The 22,611-nt window shown below is 43.7% G+C and overlaps 1 protein-coding gene across 1 annotated transcript; it reads left to right on the forward strand.

The window, feature by feature from the left end:
- The first annotated feature begins 323 nt into the window (after positions 1-323).
- On the forward strand, positions 324-12,226 carry ARF3 (ARF GTPase 3). The gene is made up of 5 exons (XM_070937859.1): positions 324-411; positions 4,043-4,247; positions 5,793-5,903; positions 7,713-7,837; positions 11,912-12,226. Exons 2-5 carry the CDS (start codon positions 4,100-4,102, stop codon positions 12,071-12,073), a joined length of 546 nt encoding a protein of 181 aa, XP_070793960.1. The 5' UTR covers positions 324-411; positions 4,043-4,099; the 3' UTR covers positions 12,074-12,226.
- The last annotated feature ends 10,385 nt before the right edge of the window (positions 12,227-22,611 follow it).

Genomic DNA, 22,611 nt, shown 5'->3' on the forward strand with positions numbered 1-22,611 from the left:
AGCAGACCCTCCGGTAGCTAACATCCAATGGAAACGACCATCAAAAGCCAAGATGCAACTCAACAACGCCCCTCCATGCGGCAGTGTTCCCCACTCCCCTCCCTCCCTCCCCATTCCACCACTACCCACCCACCCCCCGCAACGCCCCGCGCGCGCAGAACAGCAGCTGCTACCATGGAGACGTCGGCCACACAGTTCTCGCGAGACGAACGCCCTCGACCCGACTGGGCGAGAGGAGGGGCGGTGGGTGGGCGAGATCTCGCGAGAGCGTCGTGTCCACGGGCCTGCTTGATTGCCGATTGCCGCTTGCCGCCGCCGCCGCCGCTGCTGCTGCTTCCGGCTGGAAGGGGACGACGCAGAGTGCAGAGTCAGCTGGGCAGCAGGAGGCGGAGGCGCGCGCGCGGGGAGCAGGTGGGTGCTTCTCCAGGGCCCCAACGCTCGCTTTGCGGGGGCGGCGGCGGCGGCGACCGAAGCGGCGGCGGTTTGAGCAGAAAGAAAGCGGGGGCTGGCTGGGGGGGGGAGGTGGGGGAGGGAGGCGAGGTGTAGAAGGAAGAAATACCGCCGCTAAAAGGAGAAGGCAAGCTCGGTGGCGGCGGCGGCAGCGGGGCGGTGGTGGGGTGGTTGTTGAAGAAGGCCGGTCGGCGTGGGGCTCCGGCGGAAAAAGTCATTCGGAAATCCAAAGGGCGATGGGGAGAGGCTGGGCCAGTGGCTTGCACGAAGGCGGGGTGGCTGCCGAGGCTTCCCTCCCTCCCTGGCGTTTACCGTGTGTGGGAGGCCGTGTGCGTATTATTGGGGAGCGGGGGGGGGGGTCGTTCCTTTGGAAGCCGAAACAATAACAGGGAGGGAGGGAGGGAGGGCGTCCAAACGGCTCCAGCCCGCAGCGCCGGGGCCACGGGAGCGCGCGTGCGCTGCAACTGCTGGATGGGGGTGGTGGTGGAGGAGTGGGGTGCCGCAGGCTCGGTGGCAACGGAGACGGCGCCGCCGCCGCCGAGCGACTCCCAGCCACGGTGCGGGTTTCCGGGAGGAGCAAAGGGGCTGCGTGGTTCTGCAACACGCGGGTGGGTGGTTGGGTGGGTGGATGGCACCCCTCCATTCACTCCCCTTTCGGTGGGTGCCGCCGCTCAGACGAGGCTTGTGGTAAGCTGGAAAGGAAAAGAGAGTCCGGGTGGAGAGCCCGGACTGTTTTAAGAAGGTTGGGCAAGGGAAGGGGAGAGAGAAAAAAGAGAGAAACGTTCAGCCTCCTGACTGCTAAGGCCCGGGCGTAATTTTTAAGGTAAGGAGGAAAAAGAAGAAGGAAAAAAAAAAGGCTGTAATAATCCCTCGTGGCAAAATCCCACCCGCGTCGAGCCGAAGAGGTGAGGGTCTTGAAAGAAAAGCGGTGGGGGGGGGGGAGAGGGGCTGGTGCCTCCAGTCTATAAACCGGAGCGGGGATTCTGGGATGTGTGTGGAGAGGCCTCCGGGCTCCCGAAGCTGCCAAGTTAAATCAAGGGGAGAGGAGTGGCCCTTTTCTTGCGCTGGGGAGTTTGGGCCTCAGGGGAGCTGAGCCTATTGGACTCCCTTGTTTCTCAGCGCCCATATTTTTGCAGGGTGGGATGCGGGGGCGGCGGGGGGGGGGGGAGAAATGGGATAAGGAATCTGCCAAGGCCTAAGCATTGGCCCTATGAAGTGTGCTTGGCATGCATTGTGTGGCAGGCAGTGCCTGGCACATGTGTCCCCTTGCTTCTGGGTTGCTTTTCACTAATGTGACTCAGTTCCTCACAGGATTGAACTGTCCCTGTATTGACAAGCCTATCCTGCCCGCCCCCCCCAGCGCCATCTATGTATGTGCTGTAATTGTTGTTATATTGGTCTTATGTATATGTTCCTTTCTCAGTCTGTAAAGATTCTCAGTCATCCAGGTCATGGTTGTCCCAAAGGTGCTATTTTTCAGGAGGCAACTGGACTTCCTTGGTTTTTTTTTTTTTTGGAAGACGTTTCGCTTCTCATCCAAGAAGCTTCAACCTACCATCCAGTCAGAACTGAAGAAGCTTTTTGGATGAGAAGCGAAACATCTTCAAAGAAAAAACAAGAAAGTCCAGTTGTCTCCTAAAAAAGCAACTATCCTCAAAAATAACTTTTTAGTGGGACTAGGGCAGGGATGGCGAACCTATGGCACACATGCTGGAAGTGGCACACAAAGCCATCTCTCCGAGCACGCCAGCTGTCACCCGTTGCTCTTCTGGGGTCCGGTGCGCACATGCGTGCCGGCCAGCTGGTCCTCGTGCATGCGTGCCAGAAATCAGAAGACCAGGACGGAACTGGTCTTGCAGTTCCTGGTGCTCCTGTGCACATGTTCCCATTTCAGCATTCGGTGCTGACACGACATGGGGATAAGAATAATATGACATGAAAAATAAGCAGTTATCTCAAGTGTAAAGGCCCTGACCTCTTCCAAATTGGATTGCATCTGTGTGAAAACATCACATAATCTGAAGCTTAAATGCATTTTTTATCTTCTCTATATCTCTGTCTACTAAGGCCTACTGGCTTTGGCCTTGTATTCCTATATTCCTTTTATTCCTTAAATATTTGGGCCTGGGTGTGCTGTATTAAACTCATATAACCCACTATTGTATTTGACCTTATCCAGAGTTGATACTTGGTGAAGAAATTATGTATAATGAGGATTGATTTTATTTTGTTTAACTTGCTTTTAGAAGTTAATGTGGACTTGATAACTTAGGCAGTGAATTGTGTGTATCCGAGAGCTTTAAAAGAAATGAATGTTGTTAAGCCTCAGTGATGAAATGCTCAAATGGGATTAATATTCCATGATTATTGAAGGGAAGGCAGAGAAATTATGGAGCTACTGTAATGAGTTGCTATTTCCGGTTGTTGTTTTTTTTTTTTTTTTTTTTTTTTTTTTTTTTAATTTGATTTATATGCCGCCCTTCTCCGGAGACTCAGGGCGGCTTACAATGCTTTAAGCAATAGCCAATTCTTTTTGACCAAGAATGGCCTCCAGTTGACCAACTAAGAAAAAAAATGCCAAACCATATAGAATTGATATATTTCTCTTTCAAGTAACTCCAATGCTGTAAATGTAGACAATATTGTAGGGAAATGCATGGAAGGTAAATAGGCTTTGTTAAATTTTATTTGCAGAAGGTTTCAGGAAAGCAAGCTTTCAGTTCATGTCATAATTTTTTTCTTTTGTTTGAAGTTAACAGGTAGCCTTGGGATTTTTTTTATTTATTTTTTTGCAGCCTCCCAAAGTTTTGGACATGATCCCCAGAGCTGCTTGAAAAGTTATCAATTTGTAATCTTTACTGTCATTGAGTGAAATGATTAAAACAATACAAGCAATATATTAATTATATCGTAATTCCACTTAAATTTAAACAATGTCAAAGCATTGTTTTTGTCCTGTACCTATTTCTTTGTCTTGGCTCAGAGCACTTTTTGGAGTTTAGCCTCTGGGTGCTACTCACTTAAAGTAAGCCCTCAGCTTGAAAACGATTGTACACCCTTATACAAGAGATTTTCGCATGGCAACTTGAGTTCCCATGTTAAATATGTGTGTGAGTGAGTTAAAAGAGATGCTGCACCACAGAGAGAACTTTCCTATATGTCTTTGTATTGTCAATCACAGAGAGTGTTGTTTTGATTTCAAGGAGTGCCTATTGAATTTGAGTTAAAGAGTTTTGTGCTTAAGTGTCTGAATGTATTTGGTCTTCAGAAATGTTTTAGAACCAGGAAACCTCATAGAAGACCTATAAGAAGGTGCATAATTTATCTGCTACTCTAGCCTACTTTCTTGTAGGTCTGCTAATACAAAGCTAGATGCTCACTATTGTCAATTTTAACCAATCTGTCAAGTTTAGGGATTGATGGGAAGTTTTATAGTATTTGAAGAGCCACATGTGCTCCTGTCCTCTGTGCTAGCCTATAAATCCTTAATTCTCTAGTCTCAAGATCTGTTCCTGTGGTTCTGTTGATCAACCCAAGACATTTAAGAGAGAGCTATTGCTTCTCCATCTAACAGCATTTTCCACGTTTGTAGGACTTTGACACCAGCTGGACAGAAGAAGCCTAGTCCTGCACCGTTGGACTTGCTGCCATGGGGAACATATTTGGCAACTTGCTGAAGAGCCTGATTGGCAAAAAAGAGATGCGAATCCTTATGGTGGGTCTTGATGCTGCTGGGAAAACCACCATCCTCTACAAGTTGAAACTGGGAGAGATTGTCACCACTATCCCTACTATTGGTATGGCCTTCTTGTTTTTGGAAAGTACTTTCCTTTCATTTCGAAAGTGGAATTGTGGGCATGAGAATGGTTGCAGAATGAATCTGGACTGTCATTTCAGGGCAGTAGCATAAGAAAATATCTTATTTCCCATGGGACCTTTACTATGTACCTTCCAGGGATTTTGTGTCAATTTCTGGGAAAGATTGGCATGTTGTAGGCATGTAATCCAATAAATTTAAACAAGCTTTCTCTGTCCTGTTGATTGGAATTATGGGAGTTGAAATCCAATACATCTGGAGGGCACCAGGTCAGGTTAAGGCTGACTTAAAGTCATTTCCTTGTCATCTGTCATCTGAACTATTCTTTTTTTTCTCTCCCTGATGTGGCACACATTAGACTTAATGAGGGTGACTCACAGTACTGGCAGCAGCTAGATGAAAAATGAAACACACACACAGGCAAAACCTGCCTGTGATGCCATTGGCTTGCCTATACTTGATTTATTATTGGTATTTTACGAGGGCTACTAGGGCAAGGTCTGCCTAATAGTGAATATTTGGCTTCTAATCACAAAGTCATTCTGAAAATGCCTTTGTGCAGTAAGAATGTCAGCCAGATCTTTCTGAAATGATCCAGAGATCTATCTGATCTGAATATCTTAAGGGATTACCTACATCTTTTTAGAAAACACAAAGAGCATGCAACCCCCATAATGAAACAACCTTCCATGCAACTGCTGTTCAAAGATATTCTGTTTTGCTGCTTAGAGGCTCCATTTTACCCATCATAGCCAATTGCTATCAAAATGCCATTGTTGTCTTTGAGTACAACAGAACTCTATTGTCCCCTTTTAAGAATGAAAATGAGCTAACATGTTTGCAAAGAGAAGTTTGGAAACAGCATTGTCACAAACTAAAGGGCCTCCGAAGGTGTTTGGAGTGCAATTGGCTGTACAATGTTGCTGCGCAGACTCCATTCATTAGACGTGCTTATGTTGGACCCCTGTGAACAGATTGCATAGCAATGGTGCTTCATGGATTGCATCTTTTGATTTTTATCCAAGTATGTGGGAAAAGATGACTCACTTGTGAGATTACTGAGAGCTAGTAATACTATGGGGCTTCTGGTTGCTAGAAAATTGCTGTTTTTCCACAGCTGGGATTCTGATTGGGGATGTGGTGTGCTTTTAAGATCTCTCACTCTAACATATTTATCAGTAAGCACTTCTTGTTGATGAATGCTAAAGCTTAAGGTCCTCTTTTGAATTCTAAATGTAAGTAGGAGAATTATCTCCTTTCATTTTACATAGAGATGGCATTAGATGGAAAAACAGGTCCGCCAACTTAATCCTGGTGCAGTACATCCATCTGCACTTTTATAAATACAGGCAAAGTCCTGTTAATACTAGGGATGCTACTTCTGAATATGAAGACTAGTTGTGACCTCTGTAATGCCTGATTCTCAGTCCTGCTCTTGGCTGTCCCTTCATGCTCCGTGTCGATTGCCAGAGTGAGCTACATTTCTGTGTGCAGCCCAAATTCTGACCGTGTTATTCTTCCTCAGGGTTCAATGTTGAGACGGTTGAATACAAGAACATCAGCTTCACTGTATGGGATGTTGGTGGCCAGGACAAGATACGCCCCCTCTGGCGACACTACTTTCAGAATACTCAAGGTGTGAGAAGGGAAAAGGAAGGGGAAAATCTTTTCTTTATTGGGACTAACAAAGTGGTGCTTTCCCTTTCTCCCTGCTCTTCACACTAGCAGGTATTTAAGGCTCCTTTGCTTCTTAATTAGAAATCCACTTGAAGTTGCTGCTGTTTTCAGAGGTAAACTCTCGTGCGGCACTTAAAAATGTTCACCCACCAGATAATAATAATGCTTTCCAAGGCATCCCTATTCCAGGTATCTTTTAGCTGACATGGATTTATTGGGTGATGGATTGTTTTATTATATGGCTTCATTGTACTGGTACTGTTTATATTTTGAAAAATTCTTGAATCCATACAGAGGCAATACACATAATAGGTCCAAACACAGTCACAAGTCGACTATTAGTTTGCTTCTCTTTGCACTTTCGTGATTTTTAAAAACCTTTCAATTGATCGGTCTGTTTTGTAAGCCAGTTTACAGAGAATGTTTTATTAGGAAGAGCTGTCCAAACAATCTTAATTGCAGGGCCAATTGGAAGCCTTTGACACATTCTTCACAAGAGAGGCAATGATTAAGCAGTAGCTGTCTCTCAGTTTCAAAATGAAGCAGTGATTTCTAAGCAGCCAAGATGCTCAGCAAGTTTATGTGTCTGATAACACTGCTGTTTGTTTCTTTGTTTCTTTTTTTTTCCATGAGATAATTATCTTGGAATCTGCTGAGATTTAAATTTATGTAGTGGTCATAAGTTATACAATGGTATGCATAGATTAAGAATTATGAAGTCCTTGCTAACCCTAAGAACAATGTGTCAGTGAAATAAGCTTTGCAACTCAAAAAAAAAAAAAACATTTCCTTTAATTTTCAAGGCTTTAAATAGCTACTCACTTCAGGCAAATTAGGAATTGCATCTAATTGACCAAATGCCTTTTTGCATTTTTTCAGACTTTCTGTTCTGTCCACAAATTACTTATTCAGGCATGTGTGAGCAAGCTAGATACATAGGGAAAAAACTAGTTGCTTTTTTTGCCTGTCTTGCAAAACTGGTGTAGAATAACCTGCTTCGTAGTGGCTCTAATCGGAGTTACTCAGTATGATCCAGTGGAACATTTCTAGCCTGCAGAATTAGGGTTTTATGATAATCTGATACAGTTTGAAATCCATGGACTATAAAAGAACCCTTGATTTCTTGAATTTGACAACCTAACATGGGCTTCTTGATTAAGATATGAGATTAATTGGCTGATTTAAACACCTTGATTGGACTTCTATCTTTGCATTTCTTTTTGGGGATTGATTTATAAGGCAATGTCCTTACTCACATAAGGAAAGAGTTAAAAAGCTGGTATTTTCATTTAGTGCATAATTCTGCCAGTCAAGTGTGAAAACTAGGCCAATTCATGTATTTAGGACAAGGGAAAAGTAAAAATGTCTTGTGGTTGTAAGCCCAAAATTAATCTACTAGTAAATTTATTAAGACTGCTCTTTTGGAAATGTGACTTGAAATCCAGTGGATTTTTTCTTCTTCCTAGCTTTCTTGTTCAGTAAATAACCTGTATGCTTCCAAGGAAAAGACTTTTCTTCCTCCTCCCATTAAAGAATTCAAAGGAGGCTATTTCATATCCTTGTTTTTCTCTTTCTAAGTTTCCGGCACTTTTAAGTGACTGATCTTCCCATTGTAATAATCAGAACTTCTGATATGTTAATTGTGTACTTTTGAAGGAGTCATAATTCCACCTTCCATATATTCATACTTTGCTTTACAAAATACCCAATTTTTTTAAATCATATATTTCTTCTGTACTCTTAAATAAACAGACATACTCTCTTTCAGGCCTGATTTTTGTAGTGGACAGCAATGATCGAGAACGAGTAAATGAGGCACGTGAGGAACTGATGAGAATGCTGGCAGAGGATGAGCTGCGAGATGCCGTTCTCCTTGTCTTTGCTAACAAGCAGGTGAGTCTGGAATGGGCCGACTGCTTTGACGATTAGGCTAGTTGGTTCTGGGGCAGAAATGTTTGGCAGGTCTCCATCTATGGAGAATAGTTGATATTCGCATCCAACCTAAATACATTCTGCCTACCAGTTTGCTGTGGATCAGAGATAATTTTAGTAATGAGATTTGAAAAGGGCATGTAGTATCTTTTTCTGTTGATGGATGAGCTTGGGATTCACAATGTGTTACCAACCTATGCATTAATTCAGGAGAAAACCTGTTTGGGAAAGTGGTAGGTGTTTTGAGAATCACACTCCTTCAGGAGAGAAGATTTAGGGTTCATTTGTGAGATACCGTATGTAAGGTAGGTTGAGCACCATAGCTGTAATTACTTGTTCTCTATTCCATTCAATGCATACGTCTACACTTACTACTTTTGCTCTATAGAGAGTCATGTAGAAGCCTTATGGGAAATACTCAAAAGGGATTAGAAAAATAAAAAGGGCAGAAAAATTCCTTGAGTCCTGGGAGAGGAGTAGTGTTGGGAAGAGGCTCAGGCTGGCCCAGGAGGGAAGGAAAAACACAACCACATTGTTAATCTAATCTAGTGGTTCCCAACCTTTTTTTGGCCATGCTCCACCTAAGCATCTCTAAAATCATGATGCCCCTCCGCCCCCGTGACATATAATTCTTACTATTTGAATAGTAAGAATTGAGTGAACTCCTACTCACGCGGAGAAACCCTAAAAGGCCATTAACTTGGTTTAAGCAAGGTTCCAATTGCCCCCATTAAAAATCAAATTCCCCCCCTGTGGGGCGTGGGCCAGTGGTGGGTTGCCCCTGGTTCGGACCGGAAAACTGGCGGGAGGGTCCATTCACCGACCCTGACATCAGGAAGCTTCTGCGCATGTGCAGAAGCGTGTGCGGCCCCGTTGCGAACCGGTAGTAAAGGTAAGTAGAACCCACCATTGGCGTGGGCCCCACATTGAAAACCACTGATCTAATCAATCTCAGTGGAGTCAATTTCCTGATCTAGGCAACCTTGAAAGGGCTAGCATTCCCCCCCACCCCCATTCCTCCTTGTTCTCTTCTTCACGTTCATACTTTTTCTCCTTATGAAGCAAGTCACTACAGGTGGTCCTCAGCATAAGACCACAATTGAGTCCAAAATATCAATTGCTAAGTGTGACATTTATTAAAAGAATTTTGCCCCATTTTATGACCTTCCTTGCCACAGTGAACCATTGCAGTTGTTAAATTAATAACACTGTTGTTAAGTGAATCTGGCTTCCCCATTGACTTTGCTTGTCAGAAGGTCACAAAAGGTGATCACGTGACCCCAGGACACTGCAACCTTCATAAATATGAATCGGCTGCCAACTGTCTGAATTTTGATCACGTGACTATGGGGATGCTGCAATGGTCTTAAGTGTCTGTTGTAACTTCGAATGGTCACTGAACAAACTGGTAAATTGAAGATTACCTATATTAGATGTCCTAGCTGTGAAGCATCTTAACCATTCATTATAAATGAAATACCGTATCGCCACAGCATCTCTTCCCCAAGAAGAAAATAGGTGGACCTTAAATGATACCTTACTTAAGAAGCTTGGCAAAGTAAGGTTGTTTGTTTCTATAATCTGGTGCAGTGTCCACTCATAAATTCCTAGATGAAACCCTTGCATATCTACAATCTCGAAGTTGAACTCTTCAACTTGAAAATGCTTTTGCTTAATAACACACACAATAAAGTTTCTGTACAAGGTGCAGTTAATTAAGAAACGCTCATATTAGTCTATTTAACATTGGCACATGTTCTTCTTAGTAAGGTACATCGTTCCGTGTGGGCTTCCCTGTATTATGAGTGTTGAAAAGCAAGCCCAACTCTTTCTTTGTGGTTCCTACATTGCATAGAGCCTCTTCCCAGGTAACTTACGGGGCGACAGGAAGTAAGGCATGCCCTGTTCTAAGTCACTGCTTTTAGTGAGTCTTCTTGATAAATTACTGACCCATTTGGCTATTAACAGACAAGAATTATCAAGAATCCTCTTTTTTGCAGACCAGGGCCGTTTCAATTCCCGCCTTCAAAAACTGTTTTTTTGTATATGTATTGTCTTAGATTGTAAAGCTTTTTCCTTGCTACATTGTGTAGCTGGCCAGCATGCAGGTGTGCTTATAGTTTATACATCAAGTGATGTGGGAGATTGGTGCAAATAATTCTTTCCCATGGCAAAGAGTTGATAATAATTGTGCCAAACGTATGCAGATGTGTTTTGCTTCTTCCATCAGTTGCTATTTCTATTAAGAGAAGTTGCTGCTACCTTGCTTTGGTGCACTCCTCTGTGTTATTCTTAAAAACGAATGGTCACGACACTATTTATTTATTAATTCAATTTGTATGCCGCCCCTCTCTGAAGACTCAGGGCGGCTCACAATGCATTTAAAATCATTATAAAAACATTTAAGAATTAAAAACATTAAAACTCATTCACACCATTCATGGCCGGATCTCGCCGGATCGCAAGAGCGAGATCAACAGCCCCAGGCCTGCCAGAAAAGCCAGGTCTTCACCGCTTTTCAGAAGGCCAATAGGGTGGGGATGGTCCGGACCTCGGGAGGTAACTGGTTCCAGGAAGCTGGGGCAGCCACAGAGAAGGCCCTCCCCCGCGGGCCCACCAGCCGGCATTGTTTAGCTGATGGGACCCGGAGGAGACCAACTCTGTGGGATCTTACCGGTCATTGGGAGTTATGTGGTAGAAGGCGGTCTCGAAGACACTACTGCTGTGCAAGTGAGGACAACTGAAAACTGAGGGAAAGCAAATCTCATTTATTGGCAGCTGTGTGCTATAGAAATGCCCCAAGGCCAGCAACTCTGGGATTGAGAGTTAAATTCGGTTTCTGAAGGGGAGTCTAGGATCTGTTCAACACTGTTTATGATCCCCTTCCATTGGAAAAATATGCTTCAGAGTGGATGCTGTAACTTTGCTATTCCTTGGAAATTAAAAACAGATACTAAAGGTTTAGATTCAGGCTCTGATGCCCTGTCATTAGCAAAAGCAGTATAAATTATGCAAAATAGTATTGTTTGAACTACGTCTGCAGTATTCCCCAGCTTGCCCATATGAGTAGAATAAAAAGGAGCATGTTGATACGAGTCAACATTGTACTTTTAATCCTATCACCAAAAGTTTTTTTTTTAAATGAAATGGGGTGGGGATTTGCCCAGATGCCTCTTCCCTCTCTTCCCCTGTCATTGTCGTCTTCATCTGTCACTTAGAGAGAAAGTTGACACATGATTACTGTGTACAGAAACAATTTGTGCAGCTTCTATTCTGTGACAACACCAAATACCTTTCATGGAGTGCTTGTTTGGGAGTAAATCCTTGGGGTAAAGCAACTGCATGAATGTGGTAGGAAGGCTAGAACTTGAACAAGGAATTCATAAAAAGATTTTAAATGTCATCTGCTCACATCACTGAGTAGTACAACACATTAAGTAAGTGCAAACTTCCTCCATCCTAGCAATTGGATTTTTTAAATTAAATCCTTCCTAACTTGTAGAGGGAGGGGATTGTTTGTGCAATTCTACAATGTGGGCTGGATATTTCAGGTCTTTGTGTAGGGCAGAAGGCAATTCCAAGAGCTTTCTTCTGAAAGCTATTTTAAGGTTGATATCTCTGCTTCGATGAGCTTTGGGCCTCAAAATTACATGCTTCGGTTTATGGGATTTGGTTACTCAATAGAGACATGGAGGCGATGAATGAACTCCCCAATCTACAGAACCAGGTGACAGAACAACAAAGCTAAGAACGAAATGGGAAAGAGAAACTTCTTATAAAGAGCAGTTGGAGAAGCTCTGCAGGCCAAAAGTGGTTTCCTTCAGCAGATTCCGACCAGCTCCCTGCATGGGACTGGTTCAGCCCACCCCCATTCCAGACAGAAGGAGGGTGTATTCAAAGGCATAGGCTCCTAAACAAATCCAGAGGTTACTTTCTGAGCGCCCTTTTTGTTCTAGGGTCTTCATTTTGAAAGTGTTGGGGCACTGTTGGTCATATTTAGTTTCTCATCTCTTTCATTTCTGCCTCCTTCCCCAGGACCTTCCCAACGCCATGAATGCGGCAGAAATCACAGACAAGCTGGGCCTGCATTCACTGCGTCATCGTAACTGGTACATCCAGGCCACCTGCGCCACCAGCGGAGATGGCCTCTACGAGGGCTTAGATTGGCTGGCCAACCAGCTGAAGAACAAGAAATGAGTGCAGGAGGGAGGGTGGTGGGCTAAGCCCCTCACTGTTGGTTCTACTTTGGGTTGATCCCCTCCCTCCTGTCCTCCCCTGTCACACCCTTTCTTCCCTGTTGGGTTTGCTTTTCTTGCCGGCACCGGTTGCTGTTGGGGGTGGGGGGGGTGGGAGGGGGATGGTTGGGGCTAACTTTTGATTTTTCTCTCTCTCTTTTTCTCATGTTCTGGTTCTGCCAGGATTTTTTGCACGGTCTCTGTGTGTGCGCGTGCGTGTGTGATAAATATATATAGAGAGATAATAAAATATATGGGTGTGGTGGGAGGGTTGGGACAAGTGGGAGTTGGATGCCAATTCTGTGGCCTTTCTTTCTTTCTTTCTTTCTTTCTTTCTTTCTTTCTTTCTTTCTTTCTTTCTTTTCTTTTCTTTCTTTTCTTTCTTTCTTTTTCTTCTTTTCCTCTCCCCTATCCTTTAGTTGGATCAATTTTTGTATTTTTGGTGGTCTGTGAAATTTGGCTCTCTTTGTTCGGAGGTGACCAATATTCCTCAGTGGCAGCTGCTTCTTGCTTTTGTGTGCTGTTGGTGCAGGTTGGTGGAAAATTTCTGTGTCACGAGGCCAGGAATAAGGGAAATGGTGTGTAGCCTCCACATGTGCAAGGGCCGAGGGAGACAATGAAGGAAGAATTGGGGGGTGGGGGGGAGGAGTAGAAGGATTTTAGATTCCCCAGACTAGAGTATGTATTCTTGCTGTCCTTTCTGTATTAGCTGGTTCCCCCTGTTGGTATTAATGAGATTGCAATCATATTGAATGTCCTGCTCTATTTCTTGCTACCCATTTTATCATCCTGTTCACAATCTTATTAATGGCTCATGCAGTTAGCTCTGTTATGCTGCTGATGAGCGGAATCATTTGCATTCCAACCTCTTAGACCAAATGGCACTAGAGCCCTGAATAATGTATCCTAAGCCATGCAAAAAAAAAAAAATTCTTCCCTCTTCTCGACCCCTCTCTAAAAGGGATCAGCATTGATGGGCTGCTGCAGGAGATTTTGGGACCAGTGGCTATCAAAAGCTACCTGAGCAGATGTTAATGCCACCCTTGGCTACCTGGCCTGGACTTTCCATCCAAGGGATGTATATGCACGCCTGCAGGGGCATCCCAGCTGCTAAATGTTTCCACCAACCAACTTGCTATTTCTCTTCCCCTTGGAACTCACAGAGGAGGGGGCTCTCTCATGGCTGCCCTGTTGCATGATATGATCCCAGTAGAGAACCCTCCCTTCCTCCCTCTGCCGCCCTTGGATTTGTACTCTGGCCCATAAAGGTTTCTTTTTCCCATGCTGGGGGAAGTGGCAGAGTCGGGGGGGTTTTCCCCTCCCTTGTTAATTTTGGGGAGTAATGATTGTATTAGGGTCAAGCCCAGGTCGCTGCATGTAACGTTCGGGTCACTCCCTGCCTCTGGACAGTGTTGGTACTGTGTATTCCCCTCCCCACTTCTGACAAATGTGTATTTATTCCTCTTTTGCTCTCTCCTTGCCACTTCCCCCTCAAAACTTTAGCCGCCTTTGCTTGGTGTAAAGTGGTTTTCCTTTCCCCTTAGTTCTGATTTCTTCATACTTTGGGCCATGGCTCCCTGTTTGTGTTTTTCTCGCCCCCCCTCCCTTTCTTTGAACAGTTGGATGCACCACGACCTCTGTGCACTCCCATTGGATATTAAACTCGTTTTATGTAGCTACTGTCTCCTATCTGCTCTTTTCCATTGGTTGGTACAGGGGAGGGTGGATGAGCGTGACACCGTTCATAACTCAAAATGGTTGTTTCCTTTCTATTTCCGTCATTGGGACACACAGCTCAGAGTCTTAAGGCAAATCAAGCATTCAGTAGGAAATACAAATTCTCTGAATTGAGATCTGTGCATCTCCTGTCTTTTCTCAGCCTGAATTGAGAGTTGAAAAATCTGTTTTTTAAGAATTGTCTGGGAACGTGCCATGAATCAAAGTGCTTGGGTGGGTTAAGGGGTTCCATGTAGAGGATTCTGGGCTTCTATACATGACCAAAACGCAGTGATCTTTGCTTACTTCTGCGTCTTCCATTGACAACTCCATATTAACCGGTGACTTTCATTTTGAATCTTCATTTCTCTTCCCCTTCTTCCTCCCCTCCCATTTCCTGCCCCCTCTTTAGCATCAAGGTCCTTTTGGCCAGGGTTGGGTTGCTCAGGAGCGGTGATGGACATGCAGGCACTATTTTAATTAGAAACAGCTTAACAGAGAGCTGCATTTCTCTATGAGATGGGGGTGTCTTTAATCCAAAGTGGCATTTAGCCCCTTCTCTTCCTGTATTGAAGAGAGATATTGGATGAGTTGCTAAATCCCATTAGTTACTAATCCAAGAAGGCAGCTTGTCCATGCCGAGGACATCAGATTGGGCTCTCTGTTCCGCTCATTGCTCCAAAATGAGGATGCATCAGGCCCTAAAATTGCTTCTCATACCCAAACCTGCTTGTCTACATAAGAACCTTGTTTCCTTGTTTGGTGCCTGTGAGAGAAGCTGATTGAGGAGGCCTGAAAGGGAGGTAACAACTGTGTGGTTAATCTGTAGAGACAGAAAGGCTTTGTTTCTTGGTTTCCTTGTGTCCTGTCTTCCACTGTCAATTGTCAAATAATCATGAGACACTGGAATACCGAGGTCCCTGAATTCTGGGACCAGCTTTCACTCTTAGAATTTCCTAGAAAATTCTTTTTCCCAGGAGGGCTGTCTGCCCAATTAAAACTGGCATTGAGATTCTACAACCCATGAAAAGACCTTTTTTTTAAATTCACTTTGCATAGCATGAAATTCTAGGAGGTGTTAAATTGTGTGCATTTGACTTGTGTGGCACGATAGCGGAATCTATGAACTAAATACTTGAATATATCCAATATATATCCTTCAGCCTGCCCATTACAGGAAAAAATTGTGTTTGTATGTTATCTTAAGGAAGCTTAGTTATTTTTAGGGACCTTGTCCTAAATGGGACACTGGCTAAAATCATTTATCCATTCTGCCTTCTTTGTTGGCGCGAGAAAATCTCATCTGTTGACAGTAAGTTGGGTTATGCCCAGGGAGTTCACATAAGTACCCTCAACGAATTGGAGGAGTCCTGAATTTGGCAATTCACACGGTGTCTCTTTTCAGCATGATTCTTGAATTATGTTTTTGGAGTTAAAAGTTTGCTGCCCCTTACTCAGGCTTTTGAGCTGCCCTGTTGCAACTGGAGAGATCATCCCATTAAACATTGTTTAAAATAATTGAATCTTGTCTCCTTATCACATGGAAGTAATTGAAATAGCCTGCTGAAAAGGCTGTGTTCCTCAAATAACAAAGAGCAGCATGACATTTAATTTGAATGCTTGTAGTTCATTTCGTGATTCCAGGACAGCGTGCAATATTTCTATACTCTGCATCCTTGAAAATGCTTTAAACCTCCAAGAACAATGGCTTGTTCTTTCATCACAATAGAAATGTATTCCCAGTGGCAGAAAATTTAAGAAGGTGTGGCTGAGTTGGTTTCCAGCAGCCCATTCATCATATATTATGAGAGAGGGAGCCGTAATTCAGCGGCACCTGAGTGGTCATAGTTTCCCACTTTAAATTTAGTCATGAAGGCTCTTGTATCTTTACAGAGAACGGCTCTGCATTGACCATGGTGGCTCCATGTTGGATTAAAGATTTTTTAAAAATCATACAAACAAGGTCAGGGATGGTCCTGTAGCTATCCATGTTAAAAGAGCCCCCTCATCCACTGACAATAGGCCCACAGTCTTCCTTTTGTTATAGCAAACATGCCCTTTGTTTCTATCTAAATTGTTCCCAAGAATAAATCTTCCATACATTTGACTTGATGAATGAAAATATCCCATACTTGGTGTCTCCTTTTGGCAAACCATAAATTGCAATTCCAGGCAAACATGAGCCAGAATTTAAAAGTGATATTGGAAGTATTTGATGCTTTAAGTAAAGCAACAATTAGGAAAAGCTGGTTTGGAAACTTAGGAAATTAATTATATAAATATATGATATAATAGTGCTGGTTTGAAAAGCAATTATTAACTAGTGTTCTAGGAAATAATGAGTGGCCCTGAACATGCTTTTTTTTTTTTTTTAAACTCCTGGGCTTTTTAGTGACAACTCTGAATAACTGCATTTTGATAGTTGTTCCTCTGCAAAAATCCCTTTTATACACATGAGCCTATGACTTAACCTCAGCAGGTGAAGAAAGATGGGGAGTAGCAGCCAGGGCTGGTCCTGCACACTCATTCATTTATTATGGTTTATGGTTTGGAAGGTGAAGGAATGTAAAAGAATTCCCATCAATATTATCATTTAGACTGTTCTGGTAGTCTTTTATATTGTAATTTAATGTGCAATTAATTAGGTTCCATTTGTCTGTTTACATAGCATCAAAAGAAGGAAAAAATCTGTTTAATGTATGGGTGATTTAATAACTTTTAAGGAAAGAATATGCACACAACTATTGTTTAGAATGAGTTGTCAGATTATACTATTAGATATTCAAAAGAAATATCCATTACGTCTATGTCAGTAGGGATAAAATAATTCAACAGCAGTACTGTGCATACCATGGATATCTCTGGAACTTTTCAGAAAGAAATTAAGGGATTTGATTGAATGCCAGAGATAAGTTCAGAACACAATACAAGTTCATATAATGTGGTCTTGTGTTGTCATTGCTTCTATTGGCTGCAAGATATGTTTTGTGTTGAAAAACCCAATTTTTTTGTGAACGCTCATATTCAAGTTATTGATAGTGCATAAAATAACAAGGAGAAAAGATTATTGTTGCTAATACTATCACAAAATGTTTGATAAGACAAGGTCTGAAGGATTTCCATCCTTCTTTCCTTATTATACAGTAGTCTGGAAAACACTTCTCTTTTCATATTTGAACATACATTGCCTGGAATCTAAAATGGCAGACTATTCAGAGGTTTAGTCTGCGTATATTATGCATCTAATTGTCCATCACTGGCTTAAACCAGTCAATGCAGCGGAGGACATTTTCCTGTCATCGATATTGGAATAATGTTCAATTGCCAACTTCATATGTACAAGGTCTCTATCTTTTCTCCGCTCTTATGTTTACAGTCAAATTCTGTACAGTCAAGGACTCTACCCTGTGTTTCACCTCAGGCAACTGAAGTGTTTTGGGCTGTATGTGTGGGTGTACATCAGGCACACACCAGTGAGTCACAGCCAAAGAGACCTTGATTGGCATCCAAACCAACTGCTGTGCTTTCAAGTAGGTGTCTCCATCCAGGCAGGCCTAAATTACTTTGAGTGTATGCTGCCTCCTTGTGGGAAAATCGGGGAGGGGGGGGGTTTAATTCCTGGATGATTTTGATTGCTAGGCACATGACATGGGAATGTATGACTTTCTCTGCTTTAGAAGGTGAAATAATACAGAGAAGAGGAGCTGTGTTACTCAGAGAGCACATGCTTTGCCTACGAAAACTTCGGTCCATCAGACTTTAATATTTTAAAGATTTTTCACTTTAAAAAATTAAGGGAGAAGTAGGATGATGTAAAGCACCAAACTTTATTTACAGAAATGTTATTTTAGCTGAGCTCAGGTCTTCCATGTTCGACAATTATTCACAAGATGTGCTTTGAACCTCACACAAGCTTGATACTCTTTCTGGTCATTTAAGACAGCCTGATTTCCCCCCCCCCCCCCAGTCTTTTGAACCTGGAGAATAAATTCTGCTTTTCCACTGCCTTCACTTATTTGGCTCCTTTTTGGGTCAGGTTTATGTAAAACTAGGGGTGAAGGGCAACAGGTGCTTTATTGTATAACAAAAAGGTCTGCATTCACCTGAGGTCTGAAGCATTTCTTTCAAACATCGAAGAAAGCCATTGTACAAAGAGTGCCTGCATTTCAGTTCTTTCTTTGGAAATGTGCCATCACCTGTCTTGGGATGGGAGCAGTGTAGAGAAACCAAATATAAAGAGAAATGTTGGAAAGTATCTCAAAAGAGAGAGCCAATTTGGTGTAATGGTTAAAGCACCAGGCTAGAAATTTAGGCACAAAGCCACCTTGGGCCAGTCCCCCCTCTCCCAGCCCTGGGAAGGAGGCAGGGGCAAACCACATCTGAACTCTTGCCAAGAAAACAGCAAGGACATGTGCAGGAAGTCGCCAGGAATCGACACTGACACAAAGGCACACAAAGTTTTCTCATCGGCTGCCATTTTGTGAATAGCAAACATGCCCAGTGAACCACAAAGTTTCTAAACAGCTGTTGCTACTCCAGGTAGTCCAGATGCATTCTTGGAAATGTTTTCTAAGTAAGTTTTTGAAATGTAAAAAGAATATGGAACCCGGTGGCCACATTGTAAACCTTACAATATGAATTAAAACAGTGGTTTGGTTCAATGCACAACAATGTTATCACATTGGAGGAGTTTGATCCTGTGGCTCCCGAGGATGTGGACAGGGTACTGGGTAAGATTAGTGCCGCCACGTGTTTTTTGGACCCGTGTCCCTCCTGGTTGGTACTGGCCTCCCGGGAGGTTACACGAGACTGGTCCAAGGAATTATAAGTGTGTCTCTGAGTGAGGGTGCCTTTCCTGCCGCCTTGAAAGAGGCAGTAGTGAGGCCCCTCCTCAAGAAGCCCTCCCTGGACCCGGCTGAATTAGCCAACTACCATCCGGTCTCCAACCTTCGTTTTGTGGCGAAAGTTGTTGAGAGCGTGGTGGCACGACAGCTTCCCTGGCACCTGGATGAAGCTATCTATCTGGACCCATACCAGTCGGGCTTCAGGCAGGGGTACAGCACAGAAACAGCATTGGTCGCGTTGGTGGATGATCAGGACAGGGTTGCTCCTCTGTCCTAATCCTATTAGATCTCTCAGCGGCTTTTGATACCATCGACCATGGTATCATGCTGCAGCGGTTGAGGGGGTTAGGAATAGGGGGCACCATTCTGCGGTGGTTCTCCTTCCTCTCTGACCACTCGCAGTTTGTGTTGGCAGGGGGGCAGAGGTCGACCTCGAGGCGCCTCGCATTTGGAGTGCCGCAAGGGTTGGTCCTCTCACCCCTTCTGTTCAACATTTATGTGAAGCCGCTGGGCGAGATCATCCGTGGTTTTGGGGTGAAGTGTCATCTGTACACTGATGATACTCAGCTGTACATCTCCACCCCAGACCACCCCAACGATGCCCTTGATGTGATGTCTCGCTGCCTGGAGGCCGTGCAGGTCTGGATGGGGAGGAACAGGTTCAGACTCAACCCTTCCAAGACCGAGTGGCTGTGGCTTCCAGTGTCCCGATATAGTCAGCAGGTGCCATCGCTGACTATTGGGGGTGAATCTTTGCCCCCCAGAGAGAGGGCTCGCAATCTGGGTCTTCTCCTGGACGCACGGCTGTCTTTTGAAGAGCATATGACGGCCGTGGCCAGGGGGAGCTTTTATCAGGTTCACCTGATTCGCCAGTTGCAGCCCTTTCTGGACTGGGACGCCTTGTGCACGGTCACTCACGCCCTTGTCACCTCCCGGCTGGACTATTGTAATGCTCTCTACATGGGGCTCCCCTTGAAGAGCACTCGGAGGCTCCAACTGGTCCAGAATGTGGCCGCGCGGGTGGTTATGGGCGCAACTCGTTGTGCCCATGTGACACCCCTCCTGCGTGAGCTGCACTGGCTTCCAGTGGTCTTCCGGGTGCGATTCAAGGTGTTGGTCACCACCTTTAAAGTGCTCCATGGCAAAGGACACGGGTACCTTCGAGACCGACTTCTGCCACCAATAGCCTCCCACCGGCCAATTAGCTCCCACAGAGGGTCTCCTCAGGGTGCCATCAGCCAAGTTATGTCGGCTGGCGACACCCAGGGGGAGGGCCTTCTCTGTGGGAGCCCCAGCCCTGTGGAATGAACTGCCCCCGGAAGTGCGTAAGATCTCCGACCTCCATGCATTTTGCTGTGCACTCAAGACCCTGTTGTTCCGCCAGGCCGGGCTATCAACATAATTTTAAATTGGGTGTTTTAAATTTCTGGGGTTTTAAATTGAGCCGAATTATTTAATAATTTTAAACTATTTTAATTGATGTTTGTCTTGTGCTTTTAATAGGCTGTACACCGCCCTGAGTCCTTCGGGAGAAGGGCGGTATAGAAATAAAATTATTCTTATTATTCTTATTCTTATTAAAAGCATAAATGGAGACCTAAGAATGATCCTATGCATGTGGGTGGAACAGATCTTTTCAAAGAAAGCTTGCTTATCTTACCAGTAAGGGAAGCACTGATCAATAAAAGAGAACCAGTTTGGTCTGGTGGTTAAGGCATCCAGCTAGAAAGCAGGAGACTGAATTCAAATCCCACCTTAGCTATGGAAGCCAGCTGGGTCTTGGCCCATCACTCACTCTGACTAAACCACCTCATAGGGTTGCTGTGGGGAAAATAGGAAGCAGGCAATGGAGACTTTAGTTCATTGCCTTGAATTATTTGTAAAAACAATAAAGGTGGGACATGAATTAAATTACTACAGACATTCTATCCGAGCTCAGGGCAGACATACCCGAGCCATGTTTCAAATCTGAAAGTTACACTATAAGCAAGTGACAAAGGCTTGATTCTTCCAAGCCTTTCTCGTTTCTCCTCTTCCAGATTTTATTGTCAGATGGATCACCCTTGCCTCATATTGATTTGCTTAAAAGTTTGCACCTTTCTCCCCATGCCACCAACAGCTATCTATCATCTATATCTTTTGTATTGGCCACTGTTTTTTCTCAGTCCCTAAATGCTGTGCTGTCTATATGGCATGTTTTCCCTCTCAGGACATAAGGAAAAGCCAATTGTTTCTGAGAAACACTGCAATTATTTATTTATTACCATAGCCACCTATATCGATTGAAGACTCTGGGCCGCTTACAATTCCAAAGAATAAAAACAATAGAAAATATTTTATTTTTTAAAATCTAAAATAAATATACACAGCAGCCAAGATACTTGGTCAGTTAACACTACAGTGAAGTCAGGAACACCATTCAGTGCCCCAGGCTTGGGAACATAGCCAGGTTTTTAAAGTTTTACAAAAGGCCAACAGGAGGGGGGGCATTCTAATCTTGAGAGGATATTCCACAAAGCAGAGGCCACTGCAGAAAAGGCCTGTTTTCTAGACCCCGCTGGCTGGTATTCTTTGATTAATAGGATCTGCATTAGGCCCCAATCTGCTAGATTGAATTGGACAAGTAGAGACTCTTGGGAAAATGCAATCCCTTGGGTACCCTGGTCTTAGATGCTGCCGTCTTCCAACGAAGTCATCTTGTGTGGCTTTAAGGAGATAAAAGGGTAAGCTGTGCAGAATATGGGCTGAGTTTAAAGCTTTTGTTTTGGGTCATTCTGCGGAATGCTTCTACTCTTAACTGTAAATCTCTTCAAATTGGATATCTTTTATTTTATGTACACCGAGAGCGTATGCACCAAGACAAATTCCTTCTGTGTCCAATCACACTTGGCCAATAAAAAATTCTATTCTATTCTATTCTATTCTATTCTATTCTATTCTATTCTATTCTATTCTATTCTATTCTAACTGGATTTAATGCCTTCTCCCTGTCACTTGTGCAGAAAAACTGCTTCTGGAGCAGATCTGACCAGTCATTTTGGATGTTCAGATCACATAAGTTTTCTGAATTGGTGAGAATTGAATTGCAATCCTCTTCCCTCCCCCACCAAAAGAGTTACTATTCTTATCAATTCTAGATTGATATTGAAAGTTCTTTAGGTACAGGCAGAGACTGGGAGGCTGGAGGCAGCTAGTCTGAGCCCAAGCAATGAAATGGTTTATTGCTTAGCAGCCTAGGTAAATCCTAAATTGCCCCCATAGTATATAAAAGAAGGTAGCATGAAAAAAAGAGATGGTAAATAACTTGCTGCTTGCCACTTTCTCACTTATGCAAAATCTTGCCTCCTAAAAGAGATGAAGCAACTGAGGATCAGGTGAGTGGTCACCAATCCCTCAGGTCTGCTATGTAGATTTTCATAACAGGAAACCAAAAAAGAAAAGGTTGGGATAGAAAGGATTTGTGGTAAGGTAATATTGGTTTGCTAGCTTTTGAAATTAAAACCCCCAGTCACCCCGATTGTTTTAGACCTGCTGATATAATATTCTGTCTCAAGATTAGCTGTTACTCTTGAATGGCAATTCTTTTCTAGCTTTATCCCACCATGTTTTTTGTTTAGCCATTCACCACCATGTTTCTTTCTGATCCACCATCCCACTATAAATCTGATTACTCCTGATCGTTTCCTCAATTCGTGAAGAGACTTGTTGCGATGAAGACCAGTGAGACCCTGCAGTTGGCCCCATTCTTTTCATGTCCCCACTTCTGTACACCTCCTGCCTACTTAATGCCCATGACAGAGAATGTCTTGAGTCACAAAACATCTCATAAGGGTACTTACGCAAGATAAGTATAATGCAAGATTCCAGTTCTCCAGTGAGCCTAGTTACATGTCTCAAATAAGTGCTACTTGGTGGGTGAATTCACAACTTGTGTTAAACC

Source organism: Pituophis catenifer, unplaced genomic scaffold (genome assembly GCF_029215685.1).
Source record: "Pituophis catenifer annectens isolate HBS135680 unplaced genomic scaffold, rPitCat1.0.hap2 SCAF_2, whole genome shotgun sequence".
NCBI lineage: Eukaryota > Metazoa > Chordata > Lepidosauria > Squamata > Colubridae > Pituophis > Pituophis catenifer.